Source organism: Leptopilina heterotoma, unplaced genomic scaffold (genome assembly GCF_015476425.1).
Source record: "Leptopilina heterotoma isolate Lh14 unplaced genomic scaffold, ASM1547642v1 Lhet_81, whole genome shotgun sequence".
In the NCBI taxonomy this organism is placed as follows: Eukaryota; Metazoa; Arthropoda; class Insecta; order Hymenoptera; family Figitidae; genus Leptopilina; species Leptopilina heterotoma.
In genome coordinates, this window is record NW_025111185.1 from 3,626,180 (window position 1) to 3,650,468 (window position 24,289).

A 24,289-nucleotide genomic window follows, 5' to 3' on the forward strand; every position below is an offset into this window, starting at 1 on the left:
AAAAATACTCTCTAGTCTAACGAAGATGCTTTCCCTTTTTATATCAAATTTTCTAATGCAAGGTGATTAACGAATAATACACGTGCCGAAATACTACACATGCTGGTAGGTGCAGCGATTATTCACTGGACCCAATATCAATAGGGTATTCTTCATTCGCCATGTATTTGGATAGAACTCGCTGGACCTGGCTCTGGTATGTGTCTTTCTCTCTCTTTCGGAGTGCATTCTTCTTTCCTCATGTGTGGTCTATAGTTTGTAGAAGGTTGTCGAATTGATACGTAATTGGTTATTCTTTTTACATTATTTGAAATATAACTTCTCTTTCTTGGATTTGTTGCAACTTATTAATTTGTTGGAAATACATAGAAAATATATAATAACAAATATCATATTCATAGGAATAGGAAATGTACTGAATATAATGTAATAATATACGACATACACATACACACATGAATATTATAGAAAATACATAGTACAATCAAGAATATTAATAAGAAAATACATAGTTGAATCAAGAATATTTAATAAAAAGTTACGGACGTAAAACAATACGGTTTTTTTAGAAATTTATTTTCTAAGAAAAAATAATTTAATATTTTCTTTTTTCTTAAGTCTGTTAAGTTGGACAACAAAATTCATAATTTTCTTATAAATTCTAAAAATTGAATATTCTTCCGGTACTTTTGATAAAATTCCCTACCAAAATAAAAAGATGAAAAAGATAAAAAAATGGTATCTTTCATCTTAAAATAAGATGTTTTCTAAAGTATCTTATACTAATTTCTAAGATACTTCTATAAGGTTTTTAAAGTATCTTAAATTAAGATGTTTCTGGTGCATTAAGATGTTTATAGCGATAAGTTATACTTGAAAATCATAAGATGCGAAAAAAATGTAAGTTATACTAAAAACTAAGATATACATAAAGTGTTTTCCATATAAGCCCACAGTTAACCTCAAAACTTTTTTCCCAAAAAATATGCTGAAAATGTGTACAAAGTTACTTTTAATATTTTAAATTAAGATATTTAAAATGTCTAAAAAGTGTCTACCAAAACATCTTAAAATAAGATACTTCTTTTTGCAATGATCGCTAAACATCTTATTGCACCAGAACCATCTTAATATATAAGATACTTTAGAAACTTGTTAAAGAAACTTACTTTACTAAGATGGAAGAAATATCTTCAGCACTATGCTAATAAAACATATAAAGCATCTTAGATTTTAGTAAGATATTACTTTAGTAAACATCTTAAGATATCATAAAGAAGAGAAAAACAGAGGATGTACTAATAAGCAGTGAAAGAAAAGAAGTGGGTCTAAACCATGGAGATAATTTTTCCTCTCTCCAATTCCAGAAGAGTATAAATATAATTAAAGGTAAGAGAAATACGGTTACGCTTGTAGGGTTCAAGTCTATGGTCTTAAGTGTCTTTGACGATCATAGCAGTAGTAAGCTTGGGCAAGTTGCGAGTGTAGCTTATCCAGATGCGAGTACATGGATGCTTTCGTATTCGCGTGTGCACGTGCGTCTGCAGGTCCACCTGAGCGAGCAGACGAGTGAGTGAGCACAGGAGAAGGTGTCTCACATGGGTGCCTCTGTTCCCTGCAACACGAGTCCCACAGATGGGGGAGACATCCGGGCAGCTGACGTTCAAATGAAACTGACTGACTTCGGTTTAACCGACTCCACATCCTCCTTCGATTAAACAGAATTACGTCCGGAAAGACTTTCCGATGCCTAAGAGAGAGAATGAGGATTTATTTTTTGGATTTCCTCAAAAACTTATATATACATTCCACCGTTATGCACATCTTTTCTTTCGATTCACTCCGCAAAGACTGTATAACTAATTTCTATATTCATTCCAAACTCAATAATACTCTTTAGTCGAGTTGTTGCATCACATTTCTGATTTGTCTTCCTCATTTCATAATCACATGGTTCCTGATGGATATCCATTTCTATTTCAAATAATTACATTTTCGAAAAGAAAAGAAAACCTTATTAATTCTATACTGGAATGAGGGATATAAGATATTTGGGATAGGGTCAAAAATTTAAATATTGTCACGAGGTCAATCGAAAGTCTCAAAAATCAAGGAAGCACAGATAACCATTTTACTCACGCGATTCATTATGAACCGAGCATAACGTACAATTTCAAATGTGGAACATCGGAATCCGGGGTGGAGCCCTTTTCTTACGCAGGATCGCAGGAAACAACCTCTGCATCCTCTCTCAAAGAACTTTTTCTTTATCGCATTTAAATCTAACTCGGAATCAGGATAAACAATTGAAACATGTTTTTTGTTACAAATCAAACAAGGTACTTTAAACATATACTATATAATTATACACAATCCAATTATCTATAACTATTGCTATTCAATTTACAGAAATGCTTGTCTTAATCTAAACCTTATTTCGAAATTGGAAAATTTCAGAAAATATATGTAGAGAATTAATCTTCGCTGGCGATCTTTCCAGTATGATAAGTAATTATAATAAATTTCCATCTCTTCTATTAGTAATAAAGCAGAGTGAAGCAATTCGAACTAATACCATATAGGTATATAAATTCTTAATGTGAGAATTTATACATAGAAGCAAACTGGATAATTTATTCCCAAGATTATAGAGAAGGTATTATTTTCCGCAATTTCCTTTTTTGAGATTTACATTCACAGAGAGAGAGAGAGAAAGAGTGTGACTTTCATAGCACGTGGATATTTTTTAATTGTAACTTGTGTCTTTTCACCTGACCTTCAACCGAGAATAGGATTAAATTTCACAAAGTAGCTTTTGGCAAGAACCCGAGGATCAAAATCTGCGCTCGTAAGCGTGATTAATAAAAATATACACTCCAAATAGGAACTAAACAGTAGCTATAAAATAGATACAGGGCTCGAACCAGTGAAAGTAATTAAAAAAATACGGACTTTATAGACTAAAAATGAAAAATTGCGGACCATGTACAGACCAATTGCTGACAAAAATATAACCAGTCCGAATTAAATAAGATAGAACATTTTTCTTAACCTCCCCTACGGTTTAACCCGAGTATACTCGGGGTGTATCTTTCATTTATTTATTTAAAAAAATTTAATTCGAGAGTCATATAAATAAAATTTGTAGTGTAACTTGAAACTAAATATCGTTGTACTTATAATATCAAAGTGAAAATGAAATAGTCAAAATTAATTTTAACAAAATTATAAATTTATTTCCTGCAAAATTAAAAAATGATAAAATCGTAGGAGGGTTAAAACTATAAATTAAATTTTTCATAAGTATAATATAACTTTTTCAAAATTATTTTCATCATTTCAATTCAATTTGAAAATAAAACTCTTCTTTATAAATAAATTATTTTTAATTATTTTGTAAAAAGTTCTTTGACAATTTTCAAATTAATTTGTTTACATAATTCAATTTTACGAAATTATAATTATTCGTAAATTCTCCAATTAAATAAATATTAGAAAATAAAAACTTCAAATAATATAAAAAAAAAATTCAATTAAAATTTTTCAAAAAAATTAATTTCAAAATTCAATTATTTCCAAAAATTCACGTTATATTGCGTTTAATATTCAACTGTTGTCTAAAATTTTAACTGAAATCCATTTTAAATACAATTTTTATTAGAAAATTCTACTAGAATTCAATTATTTAAATACAAAAAAAATAATTTATTGAATAATAAAGAATTTTGTCAACAAATTTTTAAATAATTGAATTTTTTCGACGAATTTTAATAAAATTTTTAAGAATAATTACATTTTTGAGGAATTCGATTAAAATTGCATTTAAAAAAATTAAAGTTCTGCAATGAGTTTTATTAATTTAATAAAATAATTGAATTCGTAAAAAGAATTTTATTATTTACGAAAATAATTGAAGCACTGTACAAATTTTATTATTTTCGAATAATTAATTCGAGGTTCCAAAAGAATTTTATCAACAAATTTCATTTTAAATTCAATAAAATTGAAATAATTGAATTATTGCGAAGAAATTTATAAAAAATTCGTAAATAATTGAGTTCCTGTGAGATTTTTATTATTTTATGAAGATAATTAAATGTGGTCGTAAAATTTTATCAAAATTTTCGAAAATAATTGAATTTCGGAGAAGAATTTTATTATTTCTAAAGATAATTGAAATTTTGATGAGAATTTAAAAAAATTTTTATTCATAACGCGGTGCTAAAAAGGGCACTTTTTTGCACCTTGTTATGAAAAATATCGTTCGTAACTAGTGCGAAGCGAAGCTTCGCCTACAGTTTGTTCCAAAAAAAGTGCTCGTTCAAAAATTGGCAACTGCTCGCACTCGTTACGAAATATACTACACGGAAAAACCTTTGAGAAGTCTGTTTTCCCACTGTCACAAAATTTCGCTTCTCACTGCATGGAAAGTCTGATCGCCCGCCACTGGGTGCGTAGCATTACCGTTTTCGATAGACAAACTTCCCAAAAAGTTTAGAAAATTACAACTGGGTACGTTGGTCACCCAGTTTGGGAGTGCAGATGAACAAGTTTAGTGGTGGCGCTGACGCATAAGTTTCGGGTGAGCAGACTGCTTAAAGGTTTTTCCGTGTATATCATAATTGAATGTCTGCGAAGAATTTTGTTACTTTTGAAAATAATTGAATTTCTGCAATCATTTGTAATTTCTCTAAAATTTTCCAAATTATATCGTACAAATCACGAACTTTCGTCCTTTTACTATAAAATTACAGACTTTTCGGACCTTTTTTAAAAAAAAATGGACTTTTACGGACTTCAAGCAAATTTATGGACCTTTGCGGGTTTACAGACCTATAGTTCGAGCCCTGTCGATACCAAAATTAAAAATGGTATCAATTTTGCAAAACTTTCATCATTAAATTCAATTGATTGAAAAAAAATATTGTCTCATAATATAAATAATTATAGAAATACATCAATAAAAATGATTAAATGCCTATCGTATCCATCAGAAAAAATCATATTTCACCTGCTAGAGGCTTTTTATCTGACTTCGTGGAAATGCTCTCATATGACACTTGGCGACAGTCCCGGATTGGTACCGCGGCATGAATGTGGATTGAGTGTCTGAATAGGCAATTATTTAGTAAAGGTAAGCGCATATGTTAGCTGATCAGCAAGAAGATGAAGATAATTGGCTCATTCACACATTCAAATTCTCCGACAATTTAAACAACTTCGATTATAATCGTCAGAATAAACGTCATTTTTAAGAAATACTGTTTCCCACACCAATACAAAAAAATTTAGAGAACATAAAAATGGTCGTTACTATATTCTAAAACTTTGGAAATTAAAAATCTCCAAAAGAGGATAATTTAAAAACAATTAAATAAATATAGGTAAATCGAGTGATTTAGAGAAAATTTTTTCTTTAACAGAAGATAAAGTTTCGAAAAATTCCAACCACGTCAGAAAAGTATCACTATCTTTTTTTATTGATTTCTTCGTCGTCTTAATCACAGTTTTTCTAAAAATATCAAATTGAGACAATGAAAACGTTGCTTCGCAACAATTTTGATACATTTTTTGTCTCAATTTGATGTCCACAGAAAAAAATTTAAAGAAAAAAAGAAAAATTTCGACTATTTATCAAATGAAATAAATATAAATAAATGATGCGACGCCACACGATTCGCGTGGAGAGGAGAAGGCGTTGAAGAAATAGCAGAGAGAGGGGACTTGTTCTCAACAGAAGGGGAAGTTGGGAGAACCAGGTGAGTTGGCGAGGTGAGAGAGAGAGAGAGACTTTTTCATACCGAGAAGGTGGGAGTACATGTCCTGTCAGCACCATTGCGAGTTCAACGATCGTTGAATCTTCTACATCGAAGAATAGTCCTAAAGTTCATCCCTCTTTCGCGCATATTGTATACAAAATTGCATATATAAACTTCCAAAAAACGAACACCTGTTTTCGTTTTTTTTCTCCAAATTTTAGATCGAGAACCCTCTAAAACTCAAAAAAAGCATCAACCTGTGAGATACCGAGCAGCTTGTTTCGGTAGCACGTGCTCACCTGATGTTCTCTTCTAATTGGAAACTGTCAAAAATCCATTTCTATAGAGAAAGAGAATTGGGTGCAGGTGGAAATTTTCTTTCAATCAATTTTATAATTTTCTTGTCAAAAAAAGTATTTCTTCACATTTGGAAAAAAATGTTATCTAAGATGAATTTCAAACTTTTATATAAAAAGATATATAAAAAAGCAACACAGAAGTCTAAAAGCAAGGTGTTTACATAACTTTACAATATTTTTCTGACATTTCCAAGTTTTCCAGCTCATCTACTTTTTTCCAGTTTTTAAGAATAAAAAGAAAATTTATTTGATTCAAATAACCGATCACTCGACTGTTATCAATAATTAAATATTTACTTGAATCAAATAATTTTTATTTGAATCAATAATTTCAGTATTTGAAGAAAATACAATTTATTTGACTCAAATAAAAATTATTCACTGAAATTATTGATTTAAATACAATTTACTTGATTCAAATAAAAATTATTTTATTGAAGTGAATATTTATTTGATAATAGAAATAATCGGTTATTTGAATCAAATCAATTTTTTCCAGTGTAAATAATAGGTTCAAAAATGTGCTGCTTAATTCTAATTTTTATTCAAAGAACGAATAAATTTCAATTTGATGAATAATCCTGTCAGAAAAGTTTTGTAGAATTTTACTAGAATGATTCTATAAAGTCATCTATTCGCCTCATTTCGTTTATGAGAGAATTTTCATGCCATCTAGGCGACGATTAAATGAACTTTTGGCGCGAAATTCAAAAAAAGATAAAAATTTAATTAAAAAGCTGAGACTAAAAACTTTGTAATAAAAAGTAACGACAAAAATATTACAATTACTTCACAAATTAATGGATATCACATATATAAAAAATATTTATCTTCATGACAGATAAAATCAATAACCTCATTAAAATCCTTAAAACTTTTAATAGTTAAAAGTCTTAATTTTCATACAGTAAAGAAAAAAAGAAATTTTCATGAAATTAACCATGACAGATACAAAATTTCCAAGGGGAAAACATTACACAATCTTCACCGTTAATGAGACTACTGATGAGTAAATTAAGATATATGTACCGATTTTTTGATCGGGTCACGGGTAGGTACTCGTCAACCGAGAGTTATTGAAAGGTTTGACGAAAACTGAAACTGCATTCCTAATTTACATTAAGAAAATTTTGAATTTAGAAAAATAAATATAAATTTCATGAGCACAACCAAAATTAATTATAACAAATTGATAAAATTATGTAGTGTGTCACAATATGTGTGTGTGTGTGTGTGTTTGTGTATATGTTTGTGTAGAACATTTGTCAGAATTTAATTTTTAAAAAAAGTTTATTTAAAAATCTTTTCCAGTAATTAGGGCTGTAACGTTATCGCCACAGAACCATTAAATCTCATCAATGAGAAGAAAGAACATTAAAAAGAAAGAAGAAATACATTAAAAAAGAACTAAGAGGCAAAAGTATATAAATGATAAAAATAATTCGTCAATAATGTCCAAATAACAACCTGCACTTTTTTCTGTAAAAGAGAGGCTTCCTTTAACAATTCTGGCTCAAGGTGAAATTTTCTATCGCTTCAGAAACGGTCGGAAATATAAAAATCGAATCTGCGTCGCTATACAGATTTATCTTTGTAACAAAAAAGCAAGGTCAAAATGATCAAACGTCAGTAATTCATGCATATTAAAACCATTTCGCCTCTTACATATTCAAACCTTAATTCATCCGCTATTTCGTTTATATACCTACATGGACATTTTATGCAATGAAATTGACCTTTACCTTAGAAGTTTATGCATCCTGAAGAGTCGAACAAAGGATACTGATCTCTCAAAGTCCCCAAATATTCATCAAGATATGCGCCGTTGATTACTGCTCCCTGTAAATTAAAACAAGTCCGATTTTATCGATGGAGCCAAAAATCAATGGAAAATTAGTCTTTTTCATGCCATTCAAGTATTTTTTTCAGTAAATTTGAATTTTCCCATTTGACTTTTCAAAATTATTTGATTTGAATTTTCCAAATTTGAATTTTTTCAAATTTACCAGACGGTCTAGAAAAAGGAAGTATCATAGACTGAAAATAGAATAATTTTGAATAATATTATAATGTTTTAGAATAAATGCTTTTCAAAATCTGTGTCATTGAGAAAGGTTATCTGAGAAGTGATCCGTTATCTCAAAGAGGGCAAAGCTGGAGGGATGAAATTGGTGGGGGATGCAATCTAAAGAGTAGGAAAAAGGGGAGGTATTGGGCGTTGGTGGAAGCCCTGATAACGTTTCTGCTCAATATACGAGTATACTCAGAGAATATTTCTTCAATACTTATAAAGTTAATCTTATATTTAAAGGAAAAATTTTCTTCTAATATCCTCTAAAGTTTTCCTCTTGAAAAAAGTATTCCAATTGAATGTAGATTTTTTTATTCTTTTGTGGTTAAATAATAAATAAAACAATTTTTTTAACAATCAACTCAAATTATCATTTAAAAACTATATTTATTATTAACCACAAAAGCATAAAAATATTTTTTTATGCTTTTGTGGTTAATAGTAAAATCAAAGAATTTTTTAAACAATCCTCTAAAAATCAAAGTATTCCACTGGAATGTAGAATATTTTTATTCTTTGGTGGTTAATAATAACACAGTTTTCGTGAAAAAAATGTGAACCAAATAAAAAATTGATCTTCATTGTTGTATCAAATTAGTATCAATTTGATATTTTCAAGAAAATCATAAAAATAAATCATTTTGCTTCCTCCCGAAGGAGCTTTATATATAGCAATTTTTTAATTTTTGAAAAAATTGATTTTTATATTATTTTTTTTAAATAACTTTTTTCTTTATTAAAATTTTACTTAATTCTTGTCAATATTATATTCCTGACATGAAAACGAATCGATTCATGTATATAAAGTATAATATATTTTATCAATATTTATAAAATTAATCGGAATTTTTAACAAAAAATTCAAATTTTGCATTTTTTGAAACCACTTTACACGCTTGGAAATAAAAAGCTATTTTTTAAGATTTTTTTACGATTCCTATATGGATTACATTCATCTGCATCTTTTTTAGTTCAATAAATACACTCTTTAACTTTATAAAAAACCTTATTTTATTAAAAAAATATTATTTGTTAATTTAAAATTTAACAATACTGATTTCTCCGGTTAGAAAAATCTGAATCACAAAATTCAAGTTGATTTATGTTCAGTAGGACTGTGCTTATCGCCCGAACTAGAATTTTTAATTTTTATCCAAAAATAACAAAATGGCGACAATTTAAACAAAGATTTTCGAAAATCAAGGTTTTTTGGGCAGTTTTTCGGTTTAAAAAAATAGTAAAAATTAATATTTTTAAATATAATTCTAGTTCGGTCTAGTAGTTTCCGAAAAAAACATTACGCATCATGGAAAAAAGAAACGCGTTGTTTAAAGTTTGTGTTGTAACTTACATAGCCCGTGTACGCGCTCAAATATTACTGAAAAAAAAATATTTTGAGTGCTGGGATCTTTCTAGAAATTTTACACCACATTTTTGACATATTTTACTTTCAAAATCCGTAGTAAAAAATTTTTTATTTTTTGAAGTTGACAAAGTGGTATGAACCCTTTACTTTAAAATAATTATTCTATAATAAAAAATTAAGCAATTGGTATATACACTGTAAAAAATGGGAGTTAAATTTTAACTCCCCAGGAGATTCTATAAAAGTCGCACCCATTTGGGAGTTAAAGCGGAGGGAATTAAAATTTACACAATAAAAATAAGAATCAACTCCAAAAGGGAGTTAATTTAATAATTAACTCCCTTTTGGAGTTGATTTTTAACTCGAAAAATCTCACTCCCAACTCCAGTGCGACCATCAACTCCCTAAATTTTTTACAGTGTATTATATATTGAGGAAGCTAAATGATCATGAGAAATGAACAACCTTTTAATCATATTGAATAAATTATGCTCAATTATTTTGAAGTATACTGATGACAAAAATATTTGAGACGAAAATCTGAATAAAATTTAGAGGCATCCGCGATAAAAATCTGTAAATTACATTAATTTTTAAAACTTTTGAAATAAGATTTTTTTACAGTATAATTAAAATTTATACTATCACACGTGATGTAATAAAGGTTCTTTTTTAATGCTACTTTTTTCTTTTAACTTATATATAAAGTGTTATATGTATAAAAGTATACTTATCCATTCATGAATTTTACATGTTACCATTATTAGGTATATTATTATGTAGTTTGCTTCAAAGTTATAAATGCTACGTTTATAAGTAACTTATAAGTGATTATTTATTGCTCTACATATACGTCAGACAACACAATTATGATAGATGGCAATAAATGTCTCCTTAAAAATACTTTCATATACAAAATTAAAAAAATTACAATACAGTGGAACCTCGATTATCGCCACTACTCGTTCGGATAATAGAAATTACAATTATTTTCGTTTATATTTATTAAGATTGCTTTGAAATTATTTTGCACTATTCAATATGGCATTTGAGTCTTCGTTAAAGTATTTACATTAAAAATCAGTGCGGTTGGTCAATAAAATTTCTTTATTTTTATGAGATCATCGTATACCAATAGATATGGATAAGAAGTGAAAGTTTATTGTGTTTAAGATGACGAGGAAAGTTCGGATAATCGAGGTTCCACATATTGAGGTATTGAAATTTTTGAAAAACATTATATTCATTTAGTTTCTAAAGGAGAAAAATTTTGAGTCTTATTTCACATCTACATCATCAATTTGATATCCGAAACGGTGTCCTGAATATTTTTTGTTTTAAAAAGACCTAGCTATATTGAATACTAATAAAATCGATTCGCTACCTAAAAATGACCATCATGGCAATTGAGTTTCGGTGTGAGTTCCTCCACATGAACACACACAGCAGTAAACAGCTTTGTCCATCAATAATAATCTATAAAGTGACTTCATCAAATATTCTCGAGATATGGATCGTGAAGCGATGTGTGCTATATATACTCGATCGAGACTGGAAGTTCCGGGAAGTTTCACGTCCAGGAGGTTAGCTTGGTGGCTGGACGGTTCTCCGGACGAGTGGATGAGCTAATGTGAGTACATAGGGGTGGCAAGGGTGGGGTTGTTGGCCAGGAAGCCAAAGGGGGAGTGTAGTCAGCAGCAAAGTCTGCAGAGGGGAAGTTGGAAAAAAAGAGAGAGTAGCTCTGGTGACGTTTTAGCTCATGCAGAGGTAAACTAGCACCAGCCAGGTATTGACCCGTTGGTAGTAGCCTCCCTAGCCGTTACCTGGCAACCGTTTGTAGCCAACACACCTATTGGAACCTTGGAGATCTGACTTTGCCGTTTTCACCCTTCCTCTCCCCCGTTCAATTTTTCTCGATTTCATCCCCATTTTCACCCGAAAAAAATAAACAGAAAGAAACCTATTATTACAACATGTCAATCCAGAACACTAACGACGCACATATGTGACATCAAAGGTATATAAAGTGGATCTACACGTCATTTATAGCTTCGATATTACGTGGCTCTTGATGGAGGGTACTTCACCGAAGGTCATCATTCACTTTGAAAAAATTATACTTTCTTTAATAAGACTTTTCTAGCTTTGTGGAACTTGTTTTGTATATACTTTGAGAAAACTTCACTTTCAAGTGCTTTAGTTTCTCGATTACGTAATTTCAACTTGAGAATTATTCTCTGTTCTCGGTATATCCGAGAAAACCTGTTTATTTCTAATTCTCAAACGATGAGAGAATGGAAAAAACAAAATTATATCTAACGACAGTTTTTCTAGGAATATCAAATCGAGGCAGCAAAAGACAAAACAAAAGTGTTGCGACGCAACGTTTTTATTTCGTTTTTGTTTCCTTAATATCCTTAGAAAAACTTTGGCATTGCTGGTAAGGATATCAAGATCAGACAAAAAAGGTATCAAAATTGTTGCGAAGCAATGTTTGTCTCAATTTGATATATCTTTAGAAAAACTCATGGATGCTGAAAGGATATCAAATTGAGACAAAAAACGAAACAAAAGTGTTGAGACGCAAAGTTTTGATTGGGTTTGCTTCCTTAATATCACATAATGTTTCTAAGGATATCAAATTGAGACAAAAAAGAAATCAAAAGTTCATAAATTCATAAATTTTTGACCAAATTGGTCAGGATTGATTAGGGTGGGTATGAAATTCAGTGATTTGAAAAGCAGGTCCTCGGTTGGGTTTATCAGCGAGTGATTATAATATGAATAATAAATTGGGTAATTGAGGGTGCGGTTGGAATCAGTCCGGGTTGCCTGGCTACGCGAACCACCAACGCCGTACCTCTTTGGCGCACGTACACAGAGTCAGTTTAATGTTGGCGTGCACGTATCGTCGTGTCTACCACATGTCCGTATGACTACATCCATAATGGTCCTCCTCCGAGCGGAGTAAAATCAGCCAGCCAGGCAGCCAGCTAGCCAGTCGGATCAATACCTGGGGACCTCGCTCTCGCAACCTCTTTGCCCCACTGTCGCCCCCTCATCCACTCCTCCCCACCTCTCTAGTCCTCTTTCTGTTTCTCTCTCTACACTCACTAATTCACTCAGGAAGACTGGCGCAGGGTGTCTTCTTTGAAAAAAGTGCTTTCCTAGAAATCCTCAATTCTTCTCAGGAAACTACAAATAGCACAAGATTATATACGGGGAAAAGGCGCCATTGCTGCTTTAGGGGAGTGGAGCAAATCAAAGGCTGATCAAAGAGGGTGGAGTAAATTCGTAGCCAAGCAACACCGCAGTAATCGGCATCGAAACTTTAATCTCATTCCATTATTTCAATTTAGTTTCAACATGTCAAGGTTATTTTCACTTTTTTTCTTATCAGGTCATTTCAGTCATTTTCATTCATTTTCAAGATATAGTCATCAAAATATTACAGCATTTTTTTTAATCATTCCAAAAGATTTCTTATGAGATAAACTAAACATTTTTGTATTAGTTTAAAATATCAAAAATAAATAATCTTCATCTGAATTTTACTTTATACTATTTCTTTAGATAATATACCTTCCAAGTGCATGCATGTAACAAACATTCTCATTACGATATCATTAACACGTGAATGATAAAATTTCTCTTATCATTCGTACATGAAGCATTAATCCTCTTATTTTACACATTCATCACGTTACTTATATGAAAATATTACTTTTTGCTCCCAAAGTATCAATTTTCTTTTCTTCACTGCTAACTTAAAAGTATCAACCCCACTGTTTGCTCAAAAGTATCAAATTGCAACGAATTGAATTGAAATCAAATATAAAATTGATACAAATATTTGGTATCAATTTGAACTTTTAAGAAAACTGATAGAAAAAAGGTGGAATAATTTTTGTTGTGGATAATTTTAAGCAATGCTAATTCACATAGACTGTGGCGCCCTCACCTAGGAGAAAATATGTTTCAGGGAATATTTATCTCAAAATCAGGTTAAAAATTAAACTTATTTTCTTTTCTTCCCAGGAGGAAAAGTCGGACGAATGTCGGAGTTTACAACCGCCTGGGATCCGCGCCCGTACGGACCGCCAGTACCGATGTTTTGTACCGATTCGGATCCCAAAATTCAACCGGCGCGGAACAGATTAGGCTCAGAATTTTGGATCCGCCTTTCTACTTTCGGCAGTACTGACGTGGTACTGGATTTGTTCCGCCTGCGGATTTCATTCTTCTACGGGCGTCGGAAAAATGACGGATGTTAGGTCTGTACTGGCTCGGTGCTGGGGCGGATCCGACTGCGGATCTCGTCATTTATTGTTATAGTTCACATTATCAGTATAATCATAAATTTATTTTATTATTATAATTAATTATTACAATAACTAATTGCATTTATTATATTATTATTATTATTATTATTATTTAACCAATAAATAAATTAATTGTATTGATGCAAAGGAAGAATATAAGAAACTTAATTTTTTCATTATATTTATAAAAATCCAACTTTATTAATGTGCAATTAAATAAATAATTTTTAATAAATAATAATATTAACTTGAAAGAAAATGTGTTCAATATATAATAATACCTACAATAAATAACACATTAAATAAATATATAAAAAACAGATTATTAATTAATTTATTTATTGTTAATTAATTAATAATCTCTTTTTAATTTAAACAATATATTAAGTAATTATTTATTGACACTTTTCTGCAAATTAAATAATTAAAAAATGTGTTGTGCATTCAAATTTCATTCAATTATTAATAATTACGTAATAAAATATTAAAAAATATAATAATAAAATAACAATTTTAACAAGTTCCTTTTTAAACGAAATATTAAAATATTCATAAATACCGGTATAACATCAGTCCGTATTTGAAAATTGTTTATTGCCGCGTAGTAATTTTACAATTTTCATTTTAGCTAGTGAGACTTGAAAGCATTTAAGATTTGAGAGTTCCATGCGAGCGTAGCATAGTGGTTAGCGTGCGAGATTTCGGTGCGTAAATATTCGGTTAGGCGTAGGTTCGTACCCCCAAGCGTTAGGATTTTTCAAATGTGTATGTAATAAAAAATTGCGTTTAAGTGTATAAAGAAATAAAAAAATGTGTAAAGTGAACTATCAATGAATTGTTATCAATATTTATCTTTTGCAATTAATTATTATTTTTTTATTGATATTTGTTGAAATTATCATTTTGATCCGAGCCGGTTGTCAGGCGGTAGAATGCCAGCATTTCCAGCGCACATCTGGCTAGGAAATGAAAGATCCGCAGTCGGTACAGTGCCGGGTCCCAGCCGGTTGAATTATACACGGAACGGCTCTTCGCGGCCGGTTACCGGGCGGTAGAATGCCAGTTCCGAGACGGATGGCCAGCCAGCTCCTGGCCAAGTCATCTTTTGGTAGAATACCAGTTCTCGGGCGGTAGGCAGGCGGTTCCCAGCCAGTACCACTACTCCGGCGTCGGTACAGGCGAGGATCCGCGCCGGTTGCAAATTTCCCACTGGGTTGTTAAATTGCAACGAATTGATATCAAAATTGTAGTATCAATAACAATTCAGTTATAAAAATGTATATATATAAGAAGCACTTCAAACTCAGAAGCAGAAAATTTTAGATTATGTTTGTAATTTTCGGAATGCAAATACACAAAGGGAATAAACTCTTAATATAAACCACTGTTATTTAAATCTTCATCACATCTTAAATAATTAATAAAACTTGATTTTGGTTTTAAATTAAACACGCAGAAAATTTTAATCATACGCTAAAAGTAACACAAATACATATAACCTTAAAATGATTTGCTTTTTAGGTACCTTTCACTTATTCAGATTTAGAAAGTACACACTGAAAAAATGATAATGTAAATTTTGACATACAAGTAAGGTTAGGATGTATAGCTGAAACAGCAATACAGTATTGCTGTTCTTAAAATACAGTATTGGTGTTCTCCACATACATATCACTGTCTCTCACATACATATGGCTGTTCTATACTGCGTATGGCTGAAACAGCAATACTGTATGAATGGCAGTTCCATATCCACCAATATAATATGTGAGAATTGGCTATATTTATGGCAGTATCATAAATATATTTTTTTCAGAACACCCTAAAAAAGTAATCTTCATTTTAGCGGATTCCTCTTTGAAAATGTGCTCTTTATATCTGAATTAGTAGAATTATTCTACTAAAAAATAGTAAACATTTACTAATTACTAGTAGTTTTCATAGAAAACTTTTTCTCTTTTTAATGAATAGAATATTACTAATTGTTAGTAAAATTTTACTAACTTTTTTTTAGTAAAATTTCACTAATTGCAAGAAATCGAGTATTTTCATAAGTTATAAAATTCTTTGGAAAAATTCAATTATTTTAAATACGATTTGTATAAAATTTCTTGATATTTAATTATTTTTAAAAAGTTTAACAAAATTTGTTGATAGAATTCGCTTATCAATAAAAATGTAATAAAGTCGTCTTTAGCAGAATTCAATTATTTTCAGTACAATTTTAGTTAAATTCCTCCTTCGAAAGAATTGAATTATTTAAAAAAAATTGGTTGAAATTCTTTATAAGAATTCAATTTTAAGAAATTTTTAATTATTCAAAATATTATTTTTGTATTTAAATAATTGAATTCTCTTGGGGGGGGGGATAAGGTCTTAACGGTGAAAAAGAGCATGTTTTTGAGAATTTTTTTTAGTCGATACGCAAAATGTAATTTATTTTATCGCTTTGCATATAATATTGTAACATTTGAACAATATTTCTTTAAATTTTAATTAAAAAATATTAAGAATTGAGCGAGATAATGAGATTTTTCTCAGGCTACTCAAAAAAAAAATTGATTTGCGGTGTACGCTCTAACTCGCAACAGAATCGTCCAAATAAAAAAAAATCAAAGTGCACTTGTCAAAGAAGATGTTTTTTGAGGTAACGCTGGGAACTTTTTTTTTTAACTACTAATGTTACTATAACAAATTAATCGATTTTTTTATAGCGAAAATCGACTTTTTGGCTTTCAAGTGCTACAAAAAATCGAAAAATAAAAAAAAAAATTCCTCCCAGCGTTACCTCAAAAACATCTCTTTTAACAAATTCACTTTGATTTTTTTGTTTTACATTATGATTCTATTGCGAGTTAGAGTGTACACCGCAAATCAATTTTTTTGGAGGCGTCTGAAGAAAATCTCATTATCTCGCTCAATTCTTAATATTTTTTAATTAAAATTTAGAGAAATATTGTTCAAATGTTGCAATATTATATGCAAAGCGATAAAATAAATTAACTTTCTGTGTATCGACAAAAAAAATTCTTAAAAACATGCTCTTTTCAATGTTCAGACCTTATCCTCCCCCCCCCCCTCCCGCCTTAAAACTTTTTAATACACCGAAAAAAATGTTAAAAGCGGATTTCTCTTATTTTAATGCATATTTTCTTCTTAAATATGGCTAAAAAATAATCCTCTTATTTTAAGAGGATTATTCTCCACTTAAGAATATTAAAACACACAATAAAAAGAAAGTCTTATTTTAAAGCAGGAAAGCAGCCTTAAATTAAGACGCAACATTTTTAAGGCAGTCAATGCTGATTTTAAGCAATCGATTTTGTATAATTTTTAACATTAGAGCAGACAGTGCTGAATTTAAGACTGCTCTTAAATTAAGATTTACTTTTTACTGTGTATAATAAGTGAAATTTCTCTCAGAATAAGTGAAAAATTCACTTACAGTCAACTCTATGAATAGTGCCGCTATCAATAGTGCCACTTCTCCTCTTTCTCGCTCGAGCTCTATCCCCACTTTAGCGACTCTAGCACGGCTTCTGAATTTCGAGTTTCCCCTAAGAGAGAAATATACAAACAGTGGGGGTACTACAGTTCCAAGAAAAGTCGTAAACGCTGTGCAATTTTGCGGCACTATTCATAGAGTTGACTGTATTCATAAGTTTATATGCACTTATTGATCGAGAAGACGACTTATAACGTATAATTAAGTGAAATTTCACATATTCAGATTTAGAGAGTAATATTCTTGATTCAAGAGGATTTTTGCAAGTGGAGTTTTAGTCTCAAAACAAGAATATTTTTTTTCAGGGTAGGTTATTTATTTAAAATTGAATTTCAGTTAACATTTTATTTAGTAATTGAATATTAGTAGCGTCATAGTGTAAATTTTTAGAAAGAAGTAAATTTCAAAAGGTTTTTAAATCAAAATCTTTATTATAAATAAAATTGTTACGTAAGAAGCATTATTGAATATTTAATTATCAATGCAGAATATTAAATAATTTAAAAATGTATTAATCAGGGAAAACGAAAAATTAGTCAGGAAAAGTCAGAGAATTCTGAAAATGAAATTTTGCAGCCACTCTATTAATATTAATATTTTATAATTTTTAATATTAAAAAAACGATCTGCTTAGTAATAAATATTTAAAAAATAGTATAAAAAAATGATTTAAATAAAAAAATCGAATTGTTTTGATTTTTAAAAAAATCATGATTTTTATCAGCCCTGGAAAGAATGTAATTTAATTTGGAAAAATAGAAAAAATTCAGTTGTCAAATTTAATTTTTCGATAGCTACTTTCTTACTACTTTTTTCCAGTCTTAAAGCGACTTTTAGCTAATTTTTAAAAAATTAATTATCGAGTACAATAAGCGTATGTTATAATCCTGACAACTCTTTTGCTAAAAAGAGAATCTTCTCTAGTTTCAGTACCTTAAACATTAATCACAGTCTTGAATTTTATACTCTTCCCATTTATAAAATAATTTCTCCCCTTGTTCTTTGTGGTTTGACGACAAATTAGTTCAACAGTTGATTAATTGCAGACTAACGAGGTCCAGTGAGGAGTAACGTGAAAGGCATATTATACTTTTACATGCGTATACTTTTCTCTACATATGTCTGTTTTATTGAATTATTCCGTGCATCATTTTGAAAATATATCTCATCTCTCCACATTATTGAGACTGATGCTTTAATGTATGACTTGCCAAGTTATAATAAAAAGTTAGAAAAGATAAAAAGTCACGAGACACACAAATGAGAAAAAGGCGAGGGTCGCTTCTCTCCCTCCGATTGATGGCATAATAAAAATAAACACCGTGGTAATAATCTCTCCACACCCGCTATTCTCAATCCTCCCATTTCGGATTAATTATCTAATGCTGTGCCAACATCTGTCATCGCATGCTTCGCCGTTTTTCGGGCGCACCTTCACGAATCATTTTAACAGACTCCTCATCCCATCCCATGTTACTTGATGAACGCAGATAAGACCGAAGGGATCCCTAAAAGTCAAAGCCATTGAAAAAATTAATTTCCAAAGGCAAATTTAATAATTTGCTTCTTTTAATAATAAGATGAATTTTATTGCCGGCAATTTTATTTTATTTCTTTTCAAAACATATGTAGGTGATATTTTAAAGATCTTGAACAGATGTATACTTTTGGTATTATTTTAAGGCCGTATACATTGAGAAAAATGGATATTCATCAGGTTGGAAACCAAAATTTTAGGTCTTCCAGGTTACAAAACGGAATTTTTCCAGGTTTCTAAAACTACATTTATATTTTACCAAAATAAATAACTCCCTGATTCCCTGACAAAACTTTGACTTTTTCCCTGTCTCTAAAGAATATTCTGATTTATTCGGAAAATGATTAGATACACAAGAAAATGTTCTATTACATTTATTTACAAATTTTTTAATTGTTAAATTATTCGAAAACATCAATAACTTCTTTTTCAAATAAATATTTAATGATTATTATTTTTCCATAGGAATTAAGATTTTCAAAAATTTTAAATTCAATAACATAATAAGAATATTATTATAAAACATGACGATATCGAGATCACTCCGAGTCTTCGACTCAGAGTGATTTTTATCGCTTTCTTCATGTTTTATAATAATTAAAACTTGCTAAAATCATTATTTTATATTACAAGAATATTTTTACTGAAAATTCTTCAAAAATATTTTCATTATTTCGATTCAATTAAATTATTCATTTCTAAAATTTTTAACTAAATTTCTTCTTGAAATCAATTATTTTTAATAATTTCTGACAAAGTTCCTTGAAAATTTTCAAATTCATTTGTTTAAAATTTAATTTTACGAAATTTCGATTAAAATTTTTGAAAAAAATTAATTCTACAGAATTGTTTATTAACCCCTTAACAGTCCATGGCCCATATATGGCCACGAAAAGTCGTGCCACCTTTGCGTCTGTGGCCATATATGGCCATCTCAAAAAAAAAATACTAAACATGATTTGATTTTAGTAGCGAAGTACATACTACTGTTTTTGGGGTCGCTGAATCCGAATCTGAAGTCAGATTTAAAAAATTCAAAATGGCGGACCCAAAATGTTGACTTCGAAAAATAAAAAAATTTCAAATTCGCTTTAAACTCGTTACTTGGGGGGTTTTCGGGGTCTCTGATTACAAATATGATGTCAGATTTTTAAAATTCAAAATGGCGGATCCAATATGGCGGATAATTTCAAGATTGATGCGATTCGATTAAAATTCGTTTCTCGGGGGTTTTTGGGGTCGCTGAATTTGAATTTGATGTTCGTTTTACAAAATTCAAAATGTTGGATCCAATATGGCGGATAATTTCAAAATTTATGCGTTTTGATCGAAATTCCGTTCCCGGGGTTTTTTGGGGTCGCTGAATTCGAATTTGATGTTCGTTTTTCTAAATGCTAAATTTTGGATTCAATATGTCGATCAAATTTTTTGAATGTTGACAAATTTGTCTAAAATGTTTACTCAGGGGTTTTTGAGGTAACTTCATATTTTTTTCGCATCAATCTTGAAATCATCCGCCATATTGGATCCGCCATTTTGAATTTTGAAAATCTGACATCATATTTGTAATTAGAGACCCCGAAAACCCCCGAGTAACGAGTTTTAAGGGAATCTGAAAAAAAATTTTTTTTTGAAGTCGACATTTTGGGTCCGCCATTTTGAATTTTTTAAATCTGACTTCAGATTTGGATTCAGCGACCTCGAAAACCCCCGAGAAATGAATTTCCCTTAAAACGCTTTAATTTTAAAATTATCCACCATATTTGGTCGCCATATTGGATCCGCCATTTTGAATTTTCAAAAATTAACCTCAAATTCGAATTCAGCGACCCCAAAAACCTTATATATGATTAAATCATATTTTTTTGTAAACTTTTTTTTCGGACCGTTTTTGGACCACAAGCGATTTTCAACTAGACTGCGAAGGGGTTAAAAGTATCTTGAAAAATTTTAATAAAATTTTTTTAAATAATTTCTTTTGTTGAGAAATTTGATTAAAATTGTATTAAAAAGATTTGAATTTCAAAGAATTTTATAGGAGTTTTTAAAGTAATTGAATGCCTCTGAAATTTTTATTATTTATGAATTAATTAAATGTTTGCGTAGAATTTTATTAAATATTTTTTTTAATAATTGAATTTTTTTGTGAAATTTTATTGAAATAGTAGACATTGAAAATAAATAAATTTTGACAAATTTTTTAATTCTTTGAATAAATTTAAATAATACTTAAATTCTATAATAAATATTTTGTAGAAAAGGTTTTTAAACTAATTGAATTTCTTTGATGAATTTTAATAAAATTTTTAAGAATAATTACAATTTTTGAGGAATTTCATTAAAATTGCATTAAAAATAATTGAAAGTCTGCAATGAGTTTTATTATTTATGAAAATCATTGAATTCCAAAAAAGAATCTTATTATTTATGAAAATAAATGAGTCCTTGTAATAAATGTTATTATTTATGAAAATAATTTGCAAATAATTGATTCCTGTGAAATTTTTATTATTTATGAAAACAATTAAATGTTTGCTTAGAATTTTATTAAAATTTTTTTAAATAATTGAATTTTTTTGGAAAATTTTCTTAAAACAGTAGATATTAAAAATCATTAAATGGGGGAAAGTTTTTGAAATTTTGTCAAGAATTTTATTAAAATTTTTGAAAATAATTGAATTTCTGAGAAGAATTTTACTACATTTAAAAATAATTAAATTTCTGCAATCATTGCTCCAAAATTCAATATTTCTTTTATGTGTTTTTAACAAAAGTTCTTTTATAAATCCATTATTTTAACTAATTATTTGACTAATTTCAGAAGAATTTAAATTATTAAAATTTTTTAAAAATCTACGTTCTTTAAGATTTCTAAAGAAATTTATTGAAAATTGAAATTTTAAAAAATTCCAAATTAAAACCTTTTGAAGTTCATCTACTTATAAAAATTGGAAACGCAACTCTTTGAAAATTGAATTAATTTTGAAATATTTAAGCAAAATTAGATGTCAAGAATAAACACAATAACTTTAGAAAACAACAATTTTCCAGGATTTCGATTATATAAATAATAATTAATTAATGAATTAAAAAATGAAATACTTTTCACTAAGAGAGTTTATTAGAAAGTCATAGGGCGTTTTTAATAATTAGATATTTGACCTTTTGTACAGGCTATAGTTTGTTAATGCTGTGTGTGGCAGCATGGTGCAGTAAATATTGACAATTTACTTAGGGGTGTATAGATGGATCCTGAGTGGAAGAGAATACCTGATCCTGTGTAATTTTTACGTTGTGGCTTACATTGTATGCAAACAATGAGCCATTGAAAGCTGGTGTGGGAAGAATACACATGGGTATGAGATGACAGTATTATGTCACCCGCAAAGGCATGGGAGATGTGTTCTTCTCTCTTTATAATGGTCCCGTGATCGGAGAGGAAATTGCTTGGGGCTTGTTTAACGAGGGTTGCTGAAGCCGAGTCAAATGCCACGCGCTAAATGTCAGACATCCACTTTCAATAGAGTGATATATAAACTGGTACACTCGCATCATTCATGCAAGGGGTGTTCACCAATCGTTTGTATTCACTAATAACTTAATAACATTTCTTAAACGTAGGTCCATCGTTTTAATTATCGTTTATTCTTATTTACATTTTATTATTTATTGATCCCATTTGCTTTTTATTATTTCAGGTTTGCCACGAAAATTAAATTTTGTTTTTTCCCTGATATTCAGACAAAATTTTACCTTTCTCCCTGAACCTAAAGAATATTCTGATTCACTCCAAAAATTACTTATTAGATAGTCAAAAAAATGTTCTAATACTTTTATTAGCCAATTTATTAAATTGTATAAAATTATTTGAAACCATTAATACTTTTATTTAAAATAAATATTTAATTATTAATATTTTTCCGTAGGAACTAAATTATAATTCAAATCAGTAAACATTTTTATTTTTTACTAATTTAAATTTAGAGAGTTCAGGAATAGAATAATTTTTTTAAAGTAAATATTTAAATTACCTTCTTATTTTTACTCAAAAATTAAAATATTTTAAAAGATTTCAATATGTACAGCCTTTATGAAATTAAACTATTTTTAAAAAATTACAACTGTAATTTTTTTAAAATTCAATCATTCTTTTGTTGAAATTTTCAAATAAAATTATTCAAAACTTTAATCATTTTATTACAAAATAAAAATTTAAATATTATTATAGATTCTCAACAATTAAAATTTCCAAAGATTTCAATTTAAAAATCTTTTAAAATTCACTTATTTCTAAAAATTCATGCTATAATATATGCTTTTAATATTCAATTATTATTTAAAATTTGAACTACAATACATTTTTAAATTAATTTTTTTTTACAAAATTCTACGAGAATTCAAATATAAATACAAAAATAAATAATTTATTAAATAATTGAATTCTAATGAAGAATTTTATCTACAAATTATTAAATAATTGAATTTTTTTAACAAATTTTAATAACATTTTTTAAGAATAATTACATTTTTCGAAAAATCCCCGATTAAAATTCTATTCCAAATAATTGAAATTCTGCATTAATTTGTAACTTCTCCAACATTCAATTTTTCAAATTTGTAAATAATTGAATCTCTGTGAAATTATTATAACTAGCAACATATACCTCACTCGCTAACGCTCGTTCGGTTGTATTTAAACTTATTAGTTTTTACTTATTTTTTTTTTTTTATTTGAACTAAGTAAATATTTACTGGACATAAATATTTTAATTTATGGTATCTATTAAATAGTTATTTGAACCAAATACAAATTACTTAAGTCAATTAAATAGAATAATTTAATTTAATAAATATTGCTTTAAATCAATTATAAAAATTACTTGATTAAATAATGCATAGTTTTTAATTAAAATAAATATTTATTTGCATCAATAAAATAATTTTTTTGAAATAACTAAACTTAGAAGGTTAGATTTTGAATGTTAGCCTGATTCTCTGAATAATTAGTAAGAAAAGGGCGAAGATACGTCCATTCTTTTCTTACTAATAGGATTTTCTGTAGGTAATGATCAGGGTGTTTTTTTGAAATTTTTACTGCACTATTCTTACGCATGTCACCGTCACCAATATTGTTACAATATATATTGTAACAATATTGTTACAACAAAGTCTAGACTTTGGGTTTTTGCAAGTCTAGACAATATAGTTGTATAATAATATAAATTTTTCTTTCTAAACCAGAATTATTTGAACATTTACAAAATTAAAACCTTATAGTGGTTAGAAAATGTAAAAAATTATTAATATTTATAAAAATATAAATTATTTTATTTAAAATCATTGTGTAATAAGACAAAAATTATGAAGTGA

At 28.9% G+C, this 24,289-nt stretch overlaps 1 protein-coding gene across 1 annotated transcript in view; it reads right to left on the reverse strand.

Annotated features, from left to right (window-relative positions):
• Positions 1–7,861: 7,861 nt before the first annotated feature.
• LOC122511323 overlaps positions 7,862–24,289 on the reverse strand; it is a 78,213-nt gene continuing 61,785 nt past the window's right edge. The window contains exon 2 of the mRNA XM_043626482.1: positions 7,862–7,957. Within this exon, the coding sequence (XP_043482417.1) occupies positions 7,862–7,957 (96 nt within the window). The remainder of the gene's footprint in view (positions 7,958–24,289) is intronic.